The sequence below is a fragment of the Apis florea genome, unplaced genomic scaffold, assembly GCF_048593485.1.
Source record: "Apis florea isolate Af1SG1 unplaced genomic scaffold, ASM4859348v1 contig_1615_pilon, whole genome shotgun sequence".
NCBI lineage: Eukaryota > Metazoa > Arthropoda > Insecta > Hymenoptera > Apidae > Apis > Apis florea.
In genome coordinates this window covers 5,214,793-5,233,543 of record NW_028256416.1, presented here as the reverse complement: position 1 = coordinate 5,233,543, position 18,751 = coordinate 5,214,793, and the positions used below count along the sequence as shown (strand labels likewise).

At 31.4% G+C, this 18,751-nt stretch overlaps 2 protein-coding genes and 1 long non-coding RNA gene across 8 annotated transcripts; 1 reads left to right on the top strand and 2 right to left on the bottom strand.

Moving 5' to 3' along the window:
- Positions 1-4,556: 4,556 nt before the first annotated feature.
- Positions 4,557-14,065, bottom strand: LOC100863043 (E2F transcription factor 1). Of its 4 annotated transcripts, none has more exons than XM_012491169.3 (8): positions 12,549-14,065; positions 8,444-8,541; positions 8,197-8,354; positions 7,754-7,895; positions 7,465-7,678; positions 7,117-7,390; positions 6,679-7,039; positions 4,557-4,858 (listed from the first exon to the last, which is right to left on the bottom strand). In XM_012491169.3, the coding sequence occupies exons 2-8, from the start codon at positions 8,520-8,522 to the stop codon at positions 4,734-4,736; spliced, it is 1,353 nt and encodes a 450-aa protein (XP_012346623.1). In that variant the 5' UTR covers positions 8,523-8,541; positions 12,549-14,065; the 3' UTR covers positions 4,557-4,733. The 4 variants fall into 4 exon arrangements, with proteins under 4 accessions (XP_012346623.1, XP_012346635.1, XP_012346628.1 ...); XM_012491181.3 differs by lacking the exon at positions 12,549-14,065 and adding an exon at positions 9,595-10,232; XM_012491174.3 differs by lacking the exon at positions 12,549-14,065 and adding an exon at positions 9,552-9,676.
- Positions 11,366-14,872, top strand: LOC147658846 (uncharacterized). 2 transcript variants are annotated; one of them, XR_015290567.1, is made up of 2 exons: positions 11,366-11,438; positions 14,206-14,872. It is a non-coding gene; the product is annotated as an uncharacterized LOC147658846 (long non-coding RNA). The 2 variants fall into 2 exon arrangements; XR_015290568.1 differs by lacking the exon at positions 11,366-11,438 and adding an exon at positions 14,099-14,134.
- Positions 14,324-16,461, bottom strand: Archease (protein archease). Of its 2 annotated transcripts, XR_015290565.1 has the most exons (5): positions 16,324-16,461; positions 16,079-16,103; positions 15,649-15,853; positions 14,978-15,400; positions 14,324-14,530 (listed from the first exon to the last, which is right to left on the bottom strand). XR_015290565.1 is itself a non-coding variant. In XM_003690339.4 (4 exons), the coding sequence occupies exons 1-4, from the start codon at positions 16,373-16,375 to the stop codon at positions 15,215-15,217; spliced, it is 468 nt and encodes a 155-aa protein (XP_003690387.3). In that variant the 5' UTR covers positions 16,376-16,461; the 3' UTR covers positions 14,688-15,214. The 2 variants fall into 2 exon arrangements, 1 of the variants encoding a protein (XP_003690387.3); XM_003690339.4 differs by lacking the exon at positions 14,324-14,530 and having other exon boundaries at positions 14,688-15,400.
- Positions 16,462-18,751: the final 2,290 nt, after the last annotated feature.

The window sequence follows — 18,751 nt, the reverse complement described above, 5'->3', positions numbered from 1 at the left end:
TAATTTATATTATAATATTTTTGTATATATTTTTTAATTTTTTTCCCTATAACGAAATCATAATTAGAATAAAATATCAAAATCATAAATTTAAATATTAAAATTATAAATCACTTTACTTATAAATTCATAATACACGGATGTGTCAAATATAGAGACGTTTATAAAGATCAAGTTTGAACTTGAATGAAATTTCGACGCTTTATTTTTTTTATACCGTTATACGTATTAAACGTACATAAAAAATATCTTTTCTGCTACATTATTCGTTATTTTTTATATAAATATTTAGAACTTATATGTAAGTTTTACGAACAAATTTTCCGGTGCAAAATTATATATATCAACTTAAATTTAAAATCAAATCGAGTAAAAACATACAAATGTTTAACGTCGAACAACGAAAATGTCGATTCGAATAGATTCTTATTTTTTGTAACAAGATAAACGAAAATTATATTATACGAAAAATAATTTTTCGTATAATAAAGTATGATAAGTGAAAAAACACGAAGGTTATGGTAAATTAAAAACATCACATCTCCCTATGACGTTACACAAGGTTATATTTTGTAATTTCCTGTTCAATTTTTTTTTCTTTTTTCAAATCTTCTTTTTACTTTATCTTTCGACGGGTTGTACCCGTAAAATGTGACAAAATTCTCATTCGTCGTATTGGTACATACATTGTTTAATTTCTTTTTACTTTTTCTAAGATCAGAATTAATTTTTTTTTTTTTTTTTTTTTCTTTAATATTATTTCTGAACAGTCTCTCAAATACATTCGTAGAAAAGTATATTTGTTTGCGTACATATACGTACGTGCAAATAGTGATAAAAAAATCATTAATGAATTACGATCAAGCTAACTTTAAAGAATATCGATGTATTTTTAAAGCAACGCGTTTCTAATATTCTTTCTCTTTTTTTTTCTTAGTTTAAATAATCGAATCGTCGTTGTTGCTCGCCGCTAACAACAATAATAATTTATTCTCGATGCTTGGTTTCGCATAGATCGCGTTAAGTAAAGATCATAAAACTCTCGCTAAACGAGAAAAAAAAAAGATTAAGGAAAGACTCTGTCGTCCATTATAAAATATAAGAAGCGCCTTATTCGACAGACTGCCAGAAGAGAGCCAGAGATTTTTCACGAATAATCGGGCTTAAAAAATGAAAATTTGATGGACTGCCATCTTCGCGATAAGTTATTATAAAAAGATCCCGGAAAGTCTGAAAACGTCGGAACGACAATTTTTACTTCGTTTCTTTCCTTCTTTCTTTTTTCTTTTCTTCTTCTTTTTTTTTTTTTTAAAGTATTAATGTGTTTCTTATTACATACTTTTCGAACAGATTAAAATATACAATATCGATGAATTATTATTATTATACTTCTTAAAATCCCGAACGTGCTCAGACTTTTCCGAGATCCTCACAAACATTCAGGTAGAAAATATCGTAACTTCTCACTGGTAAGTCGGAATCGTTTGATCGAATAACCGACCGTAGAGCATTCGTATCAATTAATTATCATCATTCGATCATCACGTCCATTCACACAGATTCACGCATTCTCGATTCATGTTTTTCATTTTCTTTTTCTGTATTTTCTTTTTTTTTCCGTTTTGCTTCCCCTCTCTCGTTGCACGATGCGTACGAAAAAAAGTGCGATGTTATCAGTTTAATCGGAAAAAGAAAAAAAAAGAAACGAGAAACAAAACTATTACAATCCTCTCTGTTACAGATAGGTATTGCGTTTTACGAAAGTTGTGCAGAATAATTATTATTCCATTTCTACTTTATTTTCTATATTCGAATAATATAATACGACGAGAGTAGAAATAGGTTTTAACTATTTTTTTTATTCTGCTTCTAATTATTTATTTAAATATTATACGATTAATTATTGAAATAAATAATACGTGGCGAGAAGGAACGTGTCCATCATTGTATCTATGTTTAGAAAAGGAAGAAAGAAAAAAAAAAAAAGAAGAAAAAGTAAGAAGGAAAATAGTTTTCCAAGTTATCCAAGTAATTAGAATCCAATTCTTATTCTGCACAATATTCGTTTGACTATAAAACATACATACTTATTACATATACATATAGTATATATACATGTACATATATATAATAAGTGAATTTATAAACTAACATTTTTCTCGTGTAATGTTTCAATAATTAATTATTATTTGTAATTAAAACTAACTAATCGATATTTCATGATAATCGCAATGAGGTGTCCACAGCATCCGGTTTTTCTTTATATTTTTTTTCTTTGTCCTTAGGGGTCGTCACGTTCTTACATTTTGCCTGTCTGTGTGTATGTATATATATATAATGTATATATATATATATATATATATTTTATTTATATATTTTTATATAATATGTAAATTATATACAGTTTTTCCAGAAGGGTATGATCATTATTGTGTAGGCACTATGGCTTTGGACGTACACTAAGTTGTACGTTTAGAGTACATCCTTAAGAGACTTCCAATTGAGACAATTCCATCCAGTACGACCTCGACTTCTTCAGGAACAATTTTTATAATTGATACATCTTTGTTTCAATGAAATTTCTATTGAAATCAGCCTACAAACTTCATTTTTTTCTTTACTTTTCCACCGCCGTTTCACGCGGCAGAAGTCAAGGTGCACCGGTATAAAATTCCTCTCGAAAAACCCCTTTTTATAAATCAGTTCCAGAATAACAATTCGTATCCTGAAAAAGAATCTTAGACATTTTTCATCGTTACGACTCGAATTGAATACGTGTAGATGCGTTTACATGCAATGATATAGCCTAAGATTTTCTGCTTTTGCAATTTTCTTCTTTCTTTTTTTTTTCTTTTTTTCTTTTTTTCTTTTTTTTTTTTTTTCTTTCTATCATATGCTCGAGTTCGTCTCCATGTTCGCTACGACATTGATGTCGATGAAGCTAATCCAACACGATGATGATGATCTATTAGCCGGACTGAATAATAATATTTTTCTTCGATGGGACCATATCGTGAGATGATAATGTTTGTGTACGTGTGTTTCTTATGTATGTAATAATTTTTACATGCCATAAAAGAATCATCCGCACCGATAGATAATCATTATATATCTTTTTCCCCTATTTCACCTCGTGCTTCTTTTCTCTCTCATGCATCGAACTGTACAAATTTTCGCTCCCTACTCAGAAAAAGTCGACCGATTACAAAAGTATATAGAATAAAAACTATGCCTTTCAACCGCTCGCATTTTCATCATTTTTTCAACTTTCTCTCTCTCTCTCTTTCTCTCTCACACACAAACACACACACACTCTCTCTCTCTTTTCTCTCTCTCTTCTTGTCTTCACTTTCATCTTTTTACAAACAATTTCTTCGCCGATAAAGCCTACTATACGCATCGATCTTCTCGACAAAAATTCTTAATAATTACAACGTAATCCTTCCGGACGGCGGTCTCTCGGCTTAAGCACACGATTTAGAAAAGAAGAATCAGTCCAAGTGACAAGAGAAGGCAACCGTCCGGAAAAAAGATTTATCCCCGTTGTTCTTATTATTACTCTTTTCTTTTTTTATCATTTTTCATATCACGTCGATATAAACATTACTCTAGGAGGGACTTCTTTCATTGAAATTACATTTTTATCCGCGTACGCTACTACTTCACGTTTCTAATAATAATTTTTATTATACAATTCCATATAATTATACCATAGAAACGAAAAAAAAAAAAAAAAGGGAAAAAAAAAAAGAAAAAATATGTATATATATATATATTGTATATATATATATATATATATATAAAGAAAATATCGTAGTTATTCGTCGACACGAGTCCAGTCTCTCCTCTCTTTGAAACTTCAAATATATTCCTCTTCCATCTATTTCACCCTTCTTACTCTTTGTCTAAGCCTTCGTACGTTTACATCATTTACAATATTATTACACATTGCACAAGAAAACGGTTCAATACCGTCAGAGCAGCTTTACAATTTATCGTCCCAGAAACTTAATCGGTTACGACCGTATCAAGCCGGAAGAAGTACTCACCGTGCGCGTTAACCATTGCCGTGATATGTTTCTCCCTCCCCCCTCCCCCCAAATATTTAACGCTTCTTTTTTCTTTTCTTTTTTTTTTTTTTTTCCTGCAGAAAAGAACCGAATTTCCCAAAGAAAATCGTGATACGTTGTCGGGATGCAATTGATCAATTATGAAAATGTTTGTTTTCGAAGAACAAACTCAAATTCGAGACGAAATTCTTTGACAAAATACAAATTCGATTATGACACCGTAATATCAAATATACATTTTCCCAATGTACTTTCATTCATTTTTCTCTTTTTCTCTAGGTAAAGACTAAGAAGCGCGAAATTATATTTTTATTTAAAAAAAAAAAAAAAAAAGAAATTCATTCAGCGGCGTGTCGATTTTCCCATTGTGCCATTGTGGATTTGATTTCGCTTTTTAAAAGTAATTAAATCAAATGTTTCTATCTACTTCCAATCAAACATTTCTCTGCTCGATCGTTCCCTTAATTGTTAAAAATTGCTAATCGATACGAAATAGAGAAGCGTATATTAATTGGATTAACCGAGTGATCGCTATCCATTCGAATATTAAAGGAGGCGAACTCAGAGTGGTATACTCCAAAAAAAAAAAAAAAAAAAAAGACAGGTATGCAGGTGTGAATGTAGTGTTGCGTGTCACGACGACGACAATTAGGACGATATCCTTTAGAATTTGAAATCAAAGAGATCCGAAAGCCCTTCCTCTGTGCCTAACGAGAACGAATAGTCGTTTTCAGAAAGAGGCGGTTCCAGGGACAGTAGATGCTCACCGAAATCGAGAATACTTAGATCTGCAACAAAAGAGAGAGAAAATGCTGGGCTTGTCCAGTCGCATTCAACACCTTCACTTTCAAAGTTCATTTATTAATCTTATTCGTTTTCTTTCTTTGCTTTTACGATATAATAATTTTTTGAAAAATATTCGACGTTACGATGTTAATTATATTTGATTATTTAAGTTGGTTATTATTGATTTATTATGAAATCAATTTGAAAAGGTAATAATTAATAAACGAGTATTATTATTTAATTTAAATAACAATTAGTAAAACCCTTAAGCAATGAGAGCTGAATGTTTGTTATATTAATTTATTAATCATTTTGTGAATTATATTATAATAATATTGGAAAATTTATGAATTATTTATTATAATCAGATAATGAAATTATTATTGAATTTTTAATTATTTTTATTTAAAATTAATAAAAATTTCATGAATTATTTATTATACTTATAATTGAGTGATAATTGTATGGATTAATCATGATAATATTTTGGATTATTTATTTTAATTGATTCTCATTACTTTGTAGCAAAGAGTGTAATCAGATTTGCATAAAATTAAGAATTATTTAAATTTAACATTCTTTAAAGTTTCTTATCTTTGCCTAAAAAAAAAAAATTAATTTAGCATAAACATCTTTAAGCCATAGAATAGAAAGATGAAAAGGATTAATCTGTTTCTATAATAAGGTAACAATTTTACACACACACATACAAAAAAAAAAAAAAAAAAAAAAAAGAAAAATACACATATAAAATAGCGTTAAAATATACACAAGCCAATAATTATTTTATCCATGAAACATACCTTCACGCGACAAGAGTTTTGCTGTTTGAAACCGTTACCTAACTAGAACTCTGCCTGTGATGTGATTTTAATTCAGTTAACACACAAGTCACAGCCAGAGCTCCATCAGGGTACGGCTATCCTCCATTGTTGAAAAGGTAGAGAACCAATGAAAAAGATAGCTTAAGTTATTGAACCTTGACGTACAATAAAAAAATCAATTCTTGCTTCTTTTTTCCAAAAAGATTATTTTTTTTTGTTTTTTCAGAAATTGTTATGAAATTCATCAATAGCATGCATGACATTTCTTTCAAGTTTCAAAAAAATAATAAAAATTACGAATCTTTCATTTGCTTATACGAACGAGAAAGAAACGTGTTTTCAGTTTAAATACCTTGGAAATAGAGACAAAAATAATAGTTTTGAAAGCATTTATTAAAAAATAAAGTAAAATAAAAGTACAACTTTGTTAACAAGAAGAAAAAAATTAAAAAAAAAAATTAACTACATCAAAAAAAAATATTAAGAAAATGTGAAAGATTAATCAATTATAAAGTAGTAAAGAAATTAATTAAGATTTTGCATTGGATTGTATATTGCATTGGATTTTGCATTAAAGTATCGTTATAAATTAACATGTTAATATATATTAACAAACTAAAAAAATTTCAAAAATAGTGTAATAAGATGAAGACAAGCTCAAAATTTATATTCAAAATATATATTTTTCTTTATCTTATATTTTTATATTAAAAAGATTATATTCATCTTATTACAATTATTAGCATTTTATACTAAGCTATTTTGTTATAAAACATAGCAATACATTTAAAAGCATACGTGCAAATAAAAGCAGCGTAAAAAAAATAAATAGTAATAATTAATTCCATAAAAGAATTAAAATTAATATTGTATGCAGATATATTGATTTTGTTTTTCTAAATTCTATTTTTTCCAATAGCATTCGCAAATTCAATGCGAAAAAAAAAAAATAAAGCATAACAAATAAATCTTAAATTATGAAATATGCGCGATCCTACCTGGAGTGCTAATTTGATCCTCCGTTTGGAGTTGGAATTTGCCACCACCCATTGGTCCATAATCATCGGATTCACACAAAAGCGCGTCCCTCATGCCTGCTAAACTGGTAACTGTAGATATAACCGGAGTACACAAACGAGTACTCAACGAACTTTCGATAGAAGGTACTGGTTCAACCCGAACCCCGCTTCCTCCATTGGCCAGCAGTTCAGGAGGGAGACAAGGTATTTCGGATTCTTTTGACGAAGGCACAGGTTGCGTCGTCGTGTAACCCGGAGTGGGAGACGTTTTAACTGCAGGATCATCAGGACAAAGAAATACCTCTATTTCACCATGAGATGACCTCATATGCATTTGAAGCTAAATACACAAATAATAAATAATTAATTGTTAAAAATGTAAATAATTTCAATCTTAATCGGTTTCTATGAAATTACCTTTTGTTGACCAAGATTATTGATAGGTTGTGGAACATGAAGTGTAGCTTCTGGCGGAGCTTTCACTGCCATTATAGCTTGGTCTTTGTACATTGGGACAGAACGTAAATCGTGATACGTTACATAAGCGTATTGTCTGTCTGCACAGAGCTCCCTAAGATTTTTGTCTGCACCGTGAATTAATCGATCCAAAGTATTTTCCTTAGCTTCTAAATCTGCCACTTCCTTTCTGAGATCAGCAATATCATTTCTTTCATTTGGTAACTGACCGCCTCTGTAAAATAAAATAATCACATTTATTACAGTAAGAAAGCTCAATATTTAGTGATAAATTGAACAACGACGTACTTCCATTGTATATTGTTTTTACTTTTCTTTTCCAAAATACCTATGCCTTCTAATACATTCGTAATATCGTAAATACGACGTTTCTGTACTTCTAACTTTTCAGATGCTACATTTAAATCTACAACACCATCTTGACTGCTTTCAACTAAATGTATGAACTTTTTTGTAAGTAAGCTCAGTGATGTATCATATCGCGTTCTCTCTACTGTTTTACCTGCAATGAAGATAAATTTTTTTTTTTTTAACATTCAAACGATAATATTAAAAAAAAGAAATAAATGAAATTTACTTTTTGTAGGTGTATGACCAGCTAGAGAACTTGATCCAGATTTTCTACGTTTACCTCTAGGAGCCTTAAAGGCAGATTGGCTAGGGCCTGTAGTTCCCATTTCCAAATTCAGTCTTCGTTTCACTGCTTGAACTGAAATTTGCTACAAAAATACAATAAAATAAAGTAGTATTAATTCTTACAATGTTAACTTACTATTATAACTTACTATTATAATTTATTATAATTTTAAACAGTCACTTCGATTATATAATCATACAATTAAAAAAAAAATTAAGAGTAAAGAATTTTTTTCATATTTATTAATAATAAATTTTTTAAATCATTCTTAATGCTTTAAATTTTTACTATAATAAAAAGAGTTATCATATTTGATTTATCTTTTTATTAAATAAAAGTTATTTAGTTAAAGATTATCTTAATGTAAATATAGTCTTATTTACTTCAGTTCGTGGTGGTGGTTGTGTAGGTTTCCTTGTTACTTGATAACAAGGTGTTTGTCCATATTGGTGGTCTTGAAGATGAGGACTTGGTGTTTCTTCAGCTACTTTTTGTGCTTGTACTTCATCCAAAGAGCCCTCATCCAAAAATTCTTCCTTTACTAAAAATAATTTGCATGCACATAAATATAAAAGCAAAATAAATAAAGATATTATGAAATATTCCAATAATATTCTAAATAATACATACGTAATTTAGTCTCCACCATATCTGGTGTGACAGGCCTAGCAGGATCTTCCAAGACCACTTGTCTCCTTACTCGAGGCATTTTTATAGTTTATAAGAATCTATAACAGTTATAAGAAAGAATATAAGAAAAAATATAAAATTATGAGATTCTTCATATAAGTTTTAAAATATGTAAACTCGAGACAAATGATATTTAAATCAAAATAAATATTAATTTCTCTATACGTTTTTAATTAAAAATTTTAAATATTACACAAATATTTTATATATATATTAAAAACATAATTCATATTGTATTACAATGTATTGAGAAGTTATATATCCTACTATGTTTTTTTATTAAATATATTTTTTTAATAATAAAATATAAATATAATTTAATATCAAATAAATCAAATTTAATTAAAATTATATTTGAATGGCATTTGTTATCAAAACAATTAGTTAGATTTTTATATTTTATGTCATTACATATGAATCATACTTTATATATAATGTAAATATGTATAAAAAAATTCTTGAATATATACAAAAAGATATATTATTAAGAAAATATAAATATTTTCAAACATAATATATATTTTTTAACAAAATATAATGAAAAATACATAACATAAATGTTCCATAAATTTCATTATCAAATATATAAAATATTATAATACAATTATTATTAGATACAAAATATTAATAAATATTTCTATACTGTTTAAAAAACAATACTTTTTATTATGTATTTAAATAATTAATTACATTCAATATTAATTTCTTTTTTAATATTATTATATAATTTTTACAATTTAGTAATGACAAAATTATTATTAATTATATTTAATAATAACATTATAAATATCTTTTCCTACTTTTGATTTGTAAAATTGAATTATCGAAGAAAACGTGTCATACACTACAACATCGTCCATGAAGGTTAATAAATGTATGTATACTATTTTGGCGGATACTTATTTTTCATTTCATATTATTCATCACAAAAAATTGTTTATTGTTTCAAACATATCTTTACTAAATATTCGTTAATAAGTATCTCGAGCATAGAAGAAAAGTTGTTCGGAAAAATTGAAATGCAGCATTTTAACTTAGATATTAGTACCTTGTTAACCTTGTCAATAGTATACGGTTTATCAAAAATATACCATTCATATGTGAAAATTATTGACAGCGAGGTGTGCGGATCCGATAAAAATTCCTATCGATCGTCGTCCCTTCATTCTCGACTTTTTGTCAGTGCCACCCATTTGTGAGTGTGTTTTACTTGGACGCGATAACACATTTAAGGAGAAGCGACTTTTTAGATGCATATCAAAGAACAGACAGCATAGGAGAGAAGGTTTTTGTTCTTGAATCAAGCAACATTGGTAGATCCTAATAATAGAACTCGTATTCCAAAGAATTTCACATTTGTCTTCACGAGGAAAATGATAAACTTTTATATTGAAATGAAAAAGATGGAAAATAAATTCATAATGATAAAAAAAATACAATTATAATTCTATTATTATGCAATTAATAGAATGGATATAAAATAACTTTTAAGCTATTAAATATAATTAATAACATTAATTATTAATTTTTGTTTGTTCTTAATGTTCAAAGTATAATTTATTTATATTTAATGTATTATTTAAATTATTTCTAAGTAATAATATTTTAGAAAAGATAAAAACATTTCTCAAATGTTATGAAATAAGGGAAATGATTAAAATATAATCATGTATAAAAATAATCGTTCGGAAACGGAACGTTTTAGTTCACAAAACGGAAGTGGTCGACTAAACGGCAAGGTGACAATTCTACAAGTATTGAACATCTGGTGAAAACTACAGATCAATTTCTGTATTGTTAATTTTAATATGAGTGTACAACAGCTGCAAATGTTGAGGAAAATGAAAGTAAAATAAAAAAAAAAAATTAAAACAGACAATGTACATTATGTGACATTTATATTAGCTTTTCTAGAATTTTCAACAATAACTATTTTTGTTGAAAATAATAAAATTAAACTATATATATCATTTTATATTATTGAAAAATTTAAATATTTCATGTTTATCTATTTACTTTTTAATTAAAAAAAAAATATATTGTTGCAAATATTAAAGTGTAATTTCGCCCTATTTTTTATTTTAAAATTAATATCAAAGATAATCTTAATTATAATATATTATTTAAAAATATAGTATAAAATAAAATTTATATTCAACTTTTTAAAATTCACAAATATCACATATTTAAGTTAAATTCAAAATATCATTTCTAAAGGTATATAATTAATTGTAAGTATGTATTAATCATTGCAAGTATTCTAAATTGATTACAATTTTAGATTAATTTTCTACATATCGACTCAGAAAAAATCCCTAGAATCATTCTTCTATTATCTGAATATTCCGATCATACGATATTTCCTCACGTAAAAGTTAAGAATGACAAAACAAAATAGCCGCGAAAAAGAATAGAAAATCCTTCCTAAAGTCCCTGTTTTCAAAAGACTCGTTACGCGCCTGAGCAGAATGAGACCCACAGTGCGGACGCGTACGAGAATTTTCGAAAAAAAGAGCAAGCGTCCCAAGAACATGAGGCAGCGTTCCGGGTGTGGTTTAAAGAGGCACGTCGTAGGATCGTCGTGTTACAGCAGCCTTGCGTTGTAAGCAGTTTTAGAAGCAAACTCCCGGTCGAACTGCGTGGTTGTCTCGTTTTCGCCTGTTTGGCCGAGTACACACCGTACTACATCGATTATAACGAGAGATCGTGGGGCCAATAGCACGGTAAAGCACATTCGAAGGTTGGGAGCAATGCACGGTGCGGAGGCATTGATTGGTAGGATGTTATCTCAAAGATAAAACTTGACTAGTGTAACTCGCGTCGACGGCATTGGATGTAGAACTAGCCTAGAGTCCATCGATTAGTAGAGAAGCGTGCTCTTTAAAACACGAGACATAACGTTCGTTCACAAACGTTCTAAACGATTTTTAAGGAGGTATGCAATAAATCCAATATTCTTGTTTAATGTAACAATATTTTTTTTTTCTTTTCTTTTTTGCTTAAGTTAATAAAATATTATATATATATGAAATCTGAAAAGTGTGCTTTGCACAGAAATAGAAAATACAGCAAAAAATTTCCAATAGATTTTATACAGATAAGTAAACATGCCTCGTGTGTATGAGGCTTCAGGCCCCAGATGTTAACGACGAACCTTACTGTCCCCCTTTTTTCATTCTTCCGCTTGTAGAAACTGCACAGGTTGCAAGGTCTATCAATGAATAATCGTTCTCTTTTTCTTATCATTGTGGAAAAGTGGAAAATATATATATATATATATTGCATCAATGAATCTGTTTTACATCGCTCATACAGAGTAATCGTCCGCGATCAGCTGTTAACATAGATCGAAGGTTTAGAGGTTGTCTTTTTCTTTCTGTTTTTATTTTTATTTTTTAATACCACGTAGAATGTTCGACCACGACCAAACAACAAACGAATTCCGATTTTATTGAACACGGCAATGCGTACGCGCGATATAATCCGTACGCCACGCACCGAAGCGGCCATGCATACGAGAGCGAGCGAGTGAGCGCGAGTAGGCAGACAATGAGGGAACGCGATTATGCGAGCGCGCGCACACACACCACTCCTTGCCGATACGCACACATAAAAACGCACGATTCGCACGCAATACGTAGAGCCGTTTAAAGAGCCAAGCCGGGACTAGAGTATCCCTAGTTAGGCGTGCTACCGGCACGGTCATGAGGGAACCTAGAATCAGCGCACGCTTTCGCGATTGATCGCAAAAGATGCCAGCGACTTTCGACGACCAAATTGGTTGAGCTCGAAATAACGGATCATTTTTTTCTTTTATTTCGTTTTTTTCCCATTCTTTTCTTTCTGTTTATGCGCTCCAGTAAGCACATTTTTCGTACGATTACGATAGAAAAAAGCACGCACGGTAAAACACGTTCTTTTCGGATGGAAACTCGAATGTAGTGTTTCGAAACAACAATTATTATTCCCCAAGGCAAAGAAATTTTTCATTCGGACAAAACAAACGGATATTAAAAAACGATTTACGCGTGTTTATTCCACTTACTTGGCTCTCGAGCGTGCGGTAGAAACCGCACAGTATTTTGAGACGGAGGCCCACGCTCTCTTCCGGGAGGTTCAGCCAGCACACGGCGCGGCGCGTGTCACAGCACCGACGAGCGAGGCATATCCGTGCCTCCTCGATGGCAAATACGTCGCCGTCGTGGTCGTAATCGTTGTTGTCGCGTTGTCGATATTTCTAGATGCAAATTTCACTTATGTCTGTCGATGACAAGACAGACAAAACGTGTGCTCGGAGGACGACAACGAGTCAACCCGGTCTCCCGAGGCTAACCCGTGCACGAATGTTTCTCTTGCTTTTCGCTTCGATATATCATATATACACTTCGTACATACGATTTACTACTCTCTCGCCCTCGCTCGTTTTCTCTCCCTCTGTCCTGCTTTCTCAGTTTATAACCGTAGCCGTTGTCCTCGTCGTAGTCGTAGTAGTTGCGTGGCCTTTATTTCTCTTTCTATCTTTTTCCCACTCTCTCTTTCTCTTTCAAGCTTGTTTTTCTATATATTTGTTTCGCTCTGTCTCTCTATCACACTGGTGCGGTATCCATTTTCTGCAGGGCCGATCTCGGCAATAGGAACGACAGCCAGCAGCAGCAGCAGCAGTAGTAGCAGCAGCAGACTGGGGACCCGAAATAATCGCGTGTAAAAGGCCGAAGCCGTTCGTGTGCTTGCCGTGTTTTCAGCTTCCAAGGAATGTACAGGCTCTAAAGTTCACGATAAGCCCCGCCTCGACATGATCGGTCGAGCCACCGGCGAGGAAAACGAACCTTTTCTGTCGGGGTGTCGCGCGCGCACACGAGGCCGGCTCGTGAGCTGGGCGATTGGATGGACGGGGCTGGCTGGCGCGCTGGCAACTGGCTCGGGCTACGAGGCAGATAGACTCGCCTGTGCCGGTAGTAGTAACACCGGACCGCGTGTTCGTGCGCTTTACTCCGCTCTCCAACGTACAGTATCACTGTGGTAGTGGCCTTCTACTACTGCTTCGATATGTTCTTGAACGCGTCTCTGTCACGGTGGTAGTACGTGCTTAGGCGCCTGTCATGTGTCGGTGCGTTCGTGGACGCGCGCCTATAACGTACCGGCGCATCGGCCATCTGCCGGTCGTATACAGGAGTCGAGTACGCGCGCCAAAACCGTCACTTCGCTTTTCTCCGTAACCACCGCGCCGCCAGCTATCACAGATATCCAAAAAAGTTCCTAGACCGTGTCACCTTTTCTATGTTTTTTTACAGAATTTCACAGGGTCACTGTTTTTACTTATCTTTCGAATCCATCGAGACAATAATGATCTTCTAAATATTCACGCTACCGTTTGTTTATACTCCTTAGGGTTAGACGTTCCACAATGAATACACGATGTCGTGCGTTTTCGTTACCCGCGTCGTATATGTTGACATAAAAATAAGACGAGAAAAATTAACAATTTACGAGTTACACAGACTTTTCACAGAGATAATGAGCACACGCGCCAAAACTGTCCCTCTCGTTTTCCATGAAACTGCCACGCAAGCTCCGACATGTAGGTGAAAAATCCCTATATCACGACTTTCCCGAGACACATTCGCGTTTAATGTATCTTTTATTTGGTTTTGACAGTTTAAAACGTCAAAATATATTGCTATTATAGATTATTACCGTTTCAGTCCGCCATGGTCAGGGGTGTGCGCTTTCGAAACAAACGTCCACGCTTGATGTTGGCAGTGAGTCCCTTTAACGTGGGCCTTATCGCGAAGGAAAGGGGGCAAGAATGAAACGAATGAGTAATATTCTCTCGAATTATATAATTTTCAATATTTTTTGATTCTTTTTTCTGTACTACACACACACCCGAAGATTGGGAGGATCCCACTACCTATCGTTTCTTGCCCGAAACTAAGCGGGCGGTCGTCGCTTCCTTCACGATGGAGGGGTGTTGGACACCAGGGCCGTATCACTTTACACGTGCTAAAGCACGTTCAATTTTGTTTTCTGTTTCAACAAATGATTCGAAAATTCTCAATATTAATTTGATTGATTTTATAACTCCGATTTTATTTTAACTGAAATTTCATTTTAATAGTATATATATATATATATATATATATATATATATAATTTTATCTCGTTTTAATAATGAAAATTTTCATTGACACAAGACATAAGAAAATATTTTTATTATATGTTTATAAAAATATACAAATATTTTGTTATATAATATTTATCATACGTCTCTTATACTTAAAACTTATTATTGACAACAGTAATCGAATAACTGTAAATATATGTAAGAAAGAAAATTAGAAATGAAAATATTTACATTATTTAAACACATTTATATATGTTATTAGTTATGTTATTATTATACGTCGGTGTTATTATGATATTCTTGAGTAATTATCAATAAGTTGCAGGATTCTTTAATACGTTGCTACGTACCTGAGATAGGTCGGCAAGAAGGGAGCCCGGTGTTTTCTTCGTAACGTATTTATTTGAACCCTACGCAACTACAAAAGGATCGTACCCTATGTAGGATGTAAGGGAGGGTATAGATCTCCCTTCTTGTTCCTATATTCATGGGTTTCTCCCCACTTTTGTATCTTAAGAATTAAGCTAAGTTAAATTTCAAAAGTGTATCAAGAAACCAAAAAAGATACCGAGTAAATTCTGAAACAACTATATGTCTACGATTACGAAAATTTCTGGGCATTCTCTTTCTGAAGATTCGAGAATCTGCATGGCAGAATACGTGATCGCTTTCACTTCAGCATTTTGAGTATGTTTACCAATCGTGAATTCTTCCCCTAACGCCATCGCATTGATCTTGAAATTTTCGCGGTCGAATTTAATGATCTTCACTTTCTGATAACATAAAATAATACTTTCTCTTACAAAATTTTTGAAATAATAAAAAACAGAGGGTAGAGAATATTGTATTTTATTCTTTAAATTATTACTGAAATCACATATTAAAATGGATGATTTATTAAATAAATATTCTCGCATAAGAAATAAAAAGTCGAAAAAGCGTTGAACAAAGAGTTGATGTAATTGAAAAAAAATTTTAAGTATAATGATGATAAAATTGTTATTTGAAAAATGGAATATACCTTTGCAACGATATATGGCTCGGCACTAAACATGAACAATAATTCATCGAGGAAATGGAAAAGAAGACTTTCGATGTCATGTCCTTCCGCTTCCACGTAGTGTAATTGTGTCATTTCAACGCGCTCTAAATCCGTCATGTATCCAAACATGGCCACCGCACATTGTTCGAAAGCTTCTTCCATAGTATCGCCCCATGCATGTAATCTATAATATATCATGAATATATATATATATATATATAATATATATTATAATATATATTTAATTGTATAATTTATTTTTAAAATAATTCGACGATATATATTTTTCACATTCTCTATTAATAAAAGTAATATGTTATCCCATATTTTTAATTTTAGGTTATCTACGCAAGTAACCTATAATGTATTAGTTTTAATCTTACGAGGAATCTATGAACTAAATACTTACTGTACATCTGCTGTATGATCCAAATCTGAAAAATAAAACGTAGGTACGTGATTTCATTTATTTTCCTACATAACTGAGCGTAAAATAATATTCTAACTTTCAATTTCAACCAATCCACATGTAGCAAAATGGATGCCGGTATAACGACACACCGGCTGCCGGTTATTTCATTCTAACACAATGAAAGTCTTTACTTGATGAATTTAATGTGATATTACATTTAAAATACGATATACGATACTTACATTCATATTTTGCAGGGGGTATTACAAAATCTTCTTCGCTCAACTCGTCCATGATTGCGCACAGCTGATCTCACGTATGTGAATAACCGATCAGCTGATTCTCTGACAGGTTTAATCAATGGCGGCCCCAGTTGTACGTACACAAGGTTGTACTATGTAGATGGCGCTAAGTAAAAGGATGCTCATGATCTAGATTACCGATTGAGTGAAATCGATTAATGTTTTTTTACAAGATGATAAGACAGATTAATAATAATTGATAAAAAATGATAATAGTATTCAAAAGTAGGATATATAAACGATTAATTTTTTTTATTAATGTTTTTAATTGATTATGATATCTTATACAGTTATTTTAAATGTATAGTATATTTTTTTCAATTTTTTACGTTTCAATGTTTATTTTCGCGAATCTAATGAAAAATGTAGTATACTTTAAGATAAGTATAATTTACTTAAATTAATTTAATCGAAGTTACTTGAAGTTGTTTCCCATTAGATATAACTTCACTGAAGTGTTTATAAATCACTATATAACACGCAAATTTCAAATTTGTATCATTTGTACGGATTTCTATGATAATTATTCTATAGTAATTATATATTCAGTGAACGGTGAACCGCATAAGCAATCTGCAAATGCTAACCAATAGACCTACATATTTGTCGTCTGGATAAATACGATGTGTAATTTACTTATTATTCGAAAAAAATATGAAAAAATCCATTTGTATAGCATTAATTTCAAAGATCAAATTTTAAGGCATAAAGTTTCTTATCTCAATATCAATTAAAGTTTTTTGCCATTTTCATCAGTTTATCATTGAATACAAATATCAATAAACTCATTAAGCCATTCTAACAAATTTTAAAACAAATAACAAATTTTCAATCCATTCAGCCTTAATTATAAAAATAAAATTAAAAATTAATCTAATCGATGGATTTACAATATTTAATTCGTTTACTAATTTTGTTTGCGCAAATCGTCCAACATCTTTGTCAACACGATCGTTGATGATCGACGGATCGCTTCGCCGATTAACTGTGTCGAACGATCTATCGATCGAACAACAAACGAGTGAGAGTCGAGTAGATTGATCAAGTATGTAAGTGCATAAGTATGTGGTACTGTTTCGTTGGCCGTTTTTCTTTGTCAGTCGCCTCCCCGATGGAAACTAGTTTCTCATATCGATGAGATGTGATCCAAGGGCGTCCGGTTCGAGCGCTCCGTAATCCCTGTTACATAAAACTGCGTAGACGGTACCGTAGCAATTCCTAAGGGACATCTCGTCGTCATTTGTTTACAGTATCGTTTTCAACCAGCTAACATTCATGACAGGTATCTATCAGGCAAGGTCACAAGGTCACGAATGCCTTTAATATTTTTCCTTGCACGTGATCTTTACTCGCTATCTGTCAAAGATCAAGTTACTTTTTTTTTTTTATTTCCATTATACCCTTTTCTTTTTATATTTTCGTGACATATCGGCAATATGAAGGATCTTTTGACGAAGGATTTAAAGTGAAAAATATATTGTATTTATTATTATAAAGAGATCTTTAATAGTAATTGCTTTTTTTAAATTTTCTTCGATTTAGATTTTGGTGAAGATATATGATATAATAAGAAGATGATTGTCATACTCTTAAAATTTGATTATAACTATAAAATATATTTTAATAATAATAAGTCCTTAATAAATTAAAAAATTAATTGTTAAATCTATTCTAATTGTCTTGCTTGAAGTAAATAATCTTGTTCCAATAGTCCTGCTTGAAGTAAAATTTGACAAGGATAGGTACCAGGTGTAAACGTGCGACATTAACGAGCTTCTTACAATAAAGCTGGAAAAGCTATTTTCTTCACTTTATAACTTAATTTACGATCGCGTTATTATTCCGCATAGCGTGCACCAAATAAGAGTCTAATTTTTTGAATTAATTTTTACGCGTCATAAATCTTCACTAATCCGTCCAATTTAACTTTCCTTTAATAGAAACGATTTAACCTATTTTGAAGATATTTTATTGCAATTTATATATAAATATTTAATAACAACTTAAAAATTAAATTTCTATCCCTTCTTTAATTTGAAGGGAGCAAAGAAACAAAGCAGAGAGCACGATTCACTTCACATTCAAATCCGTGAGTCATTAAAATCGTTCGTTGTTACTTTTACAAATGTTGTTACGTTACTACGTATTTTGTAATCGCACTATAATTTTGGTACATAACATTGTAGGGTAATTAGACGTGGATGTGGCATTAAAACTTCATTCATTACACGTTACATAACACGCGATTTAGACCACAATCACAGGCAGGAGAAGATAAATATTGGTCGATTCGGAAACGAATCGGTATAATAAGAGCATCCTCAACGAAAAATTTGAACGATGTGTTATTATTAAAACGAACAGTTTC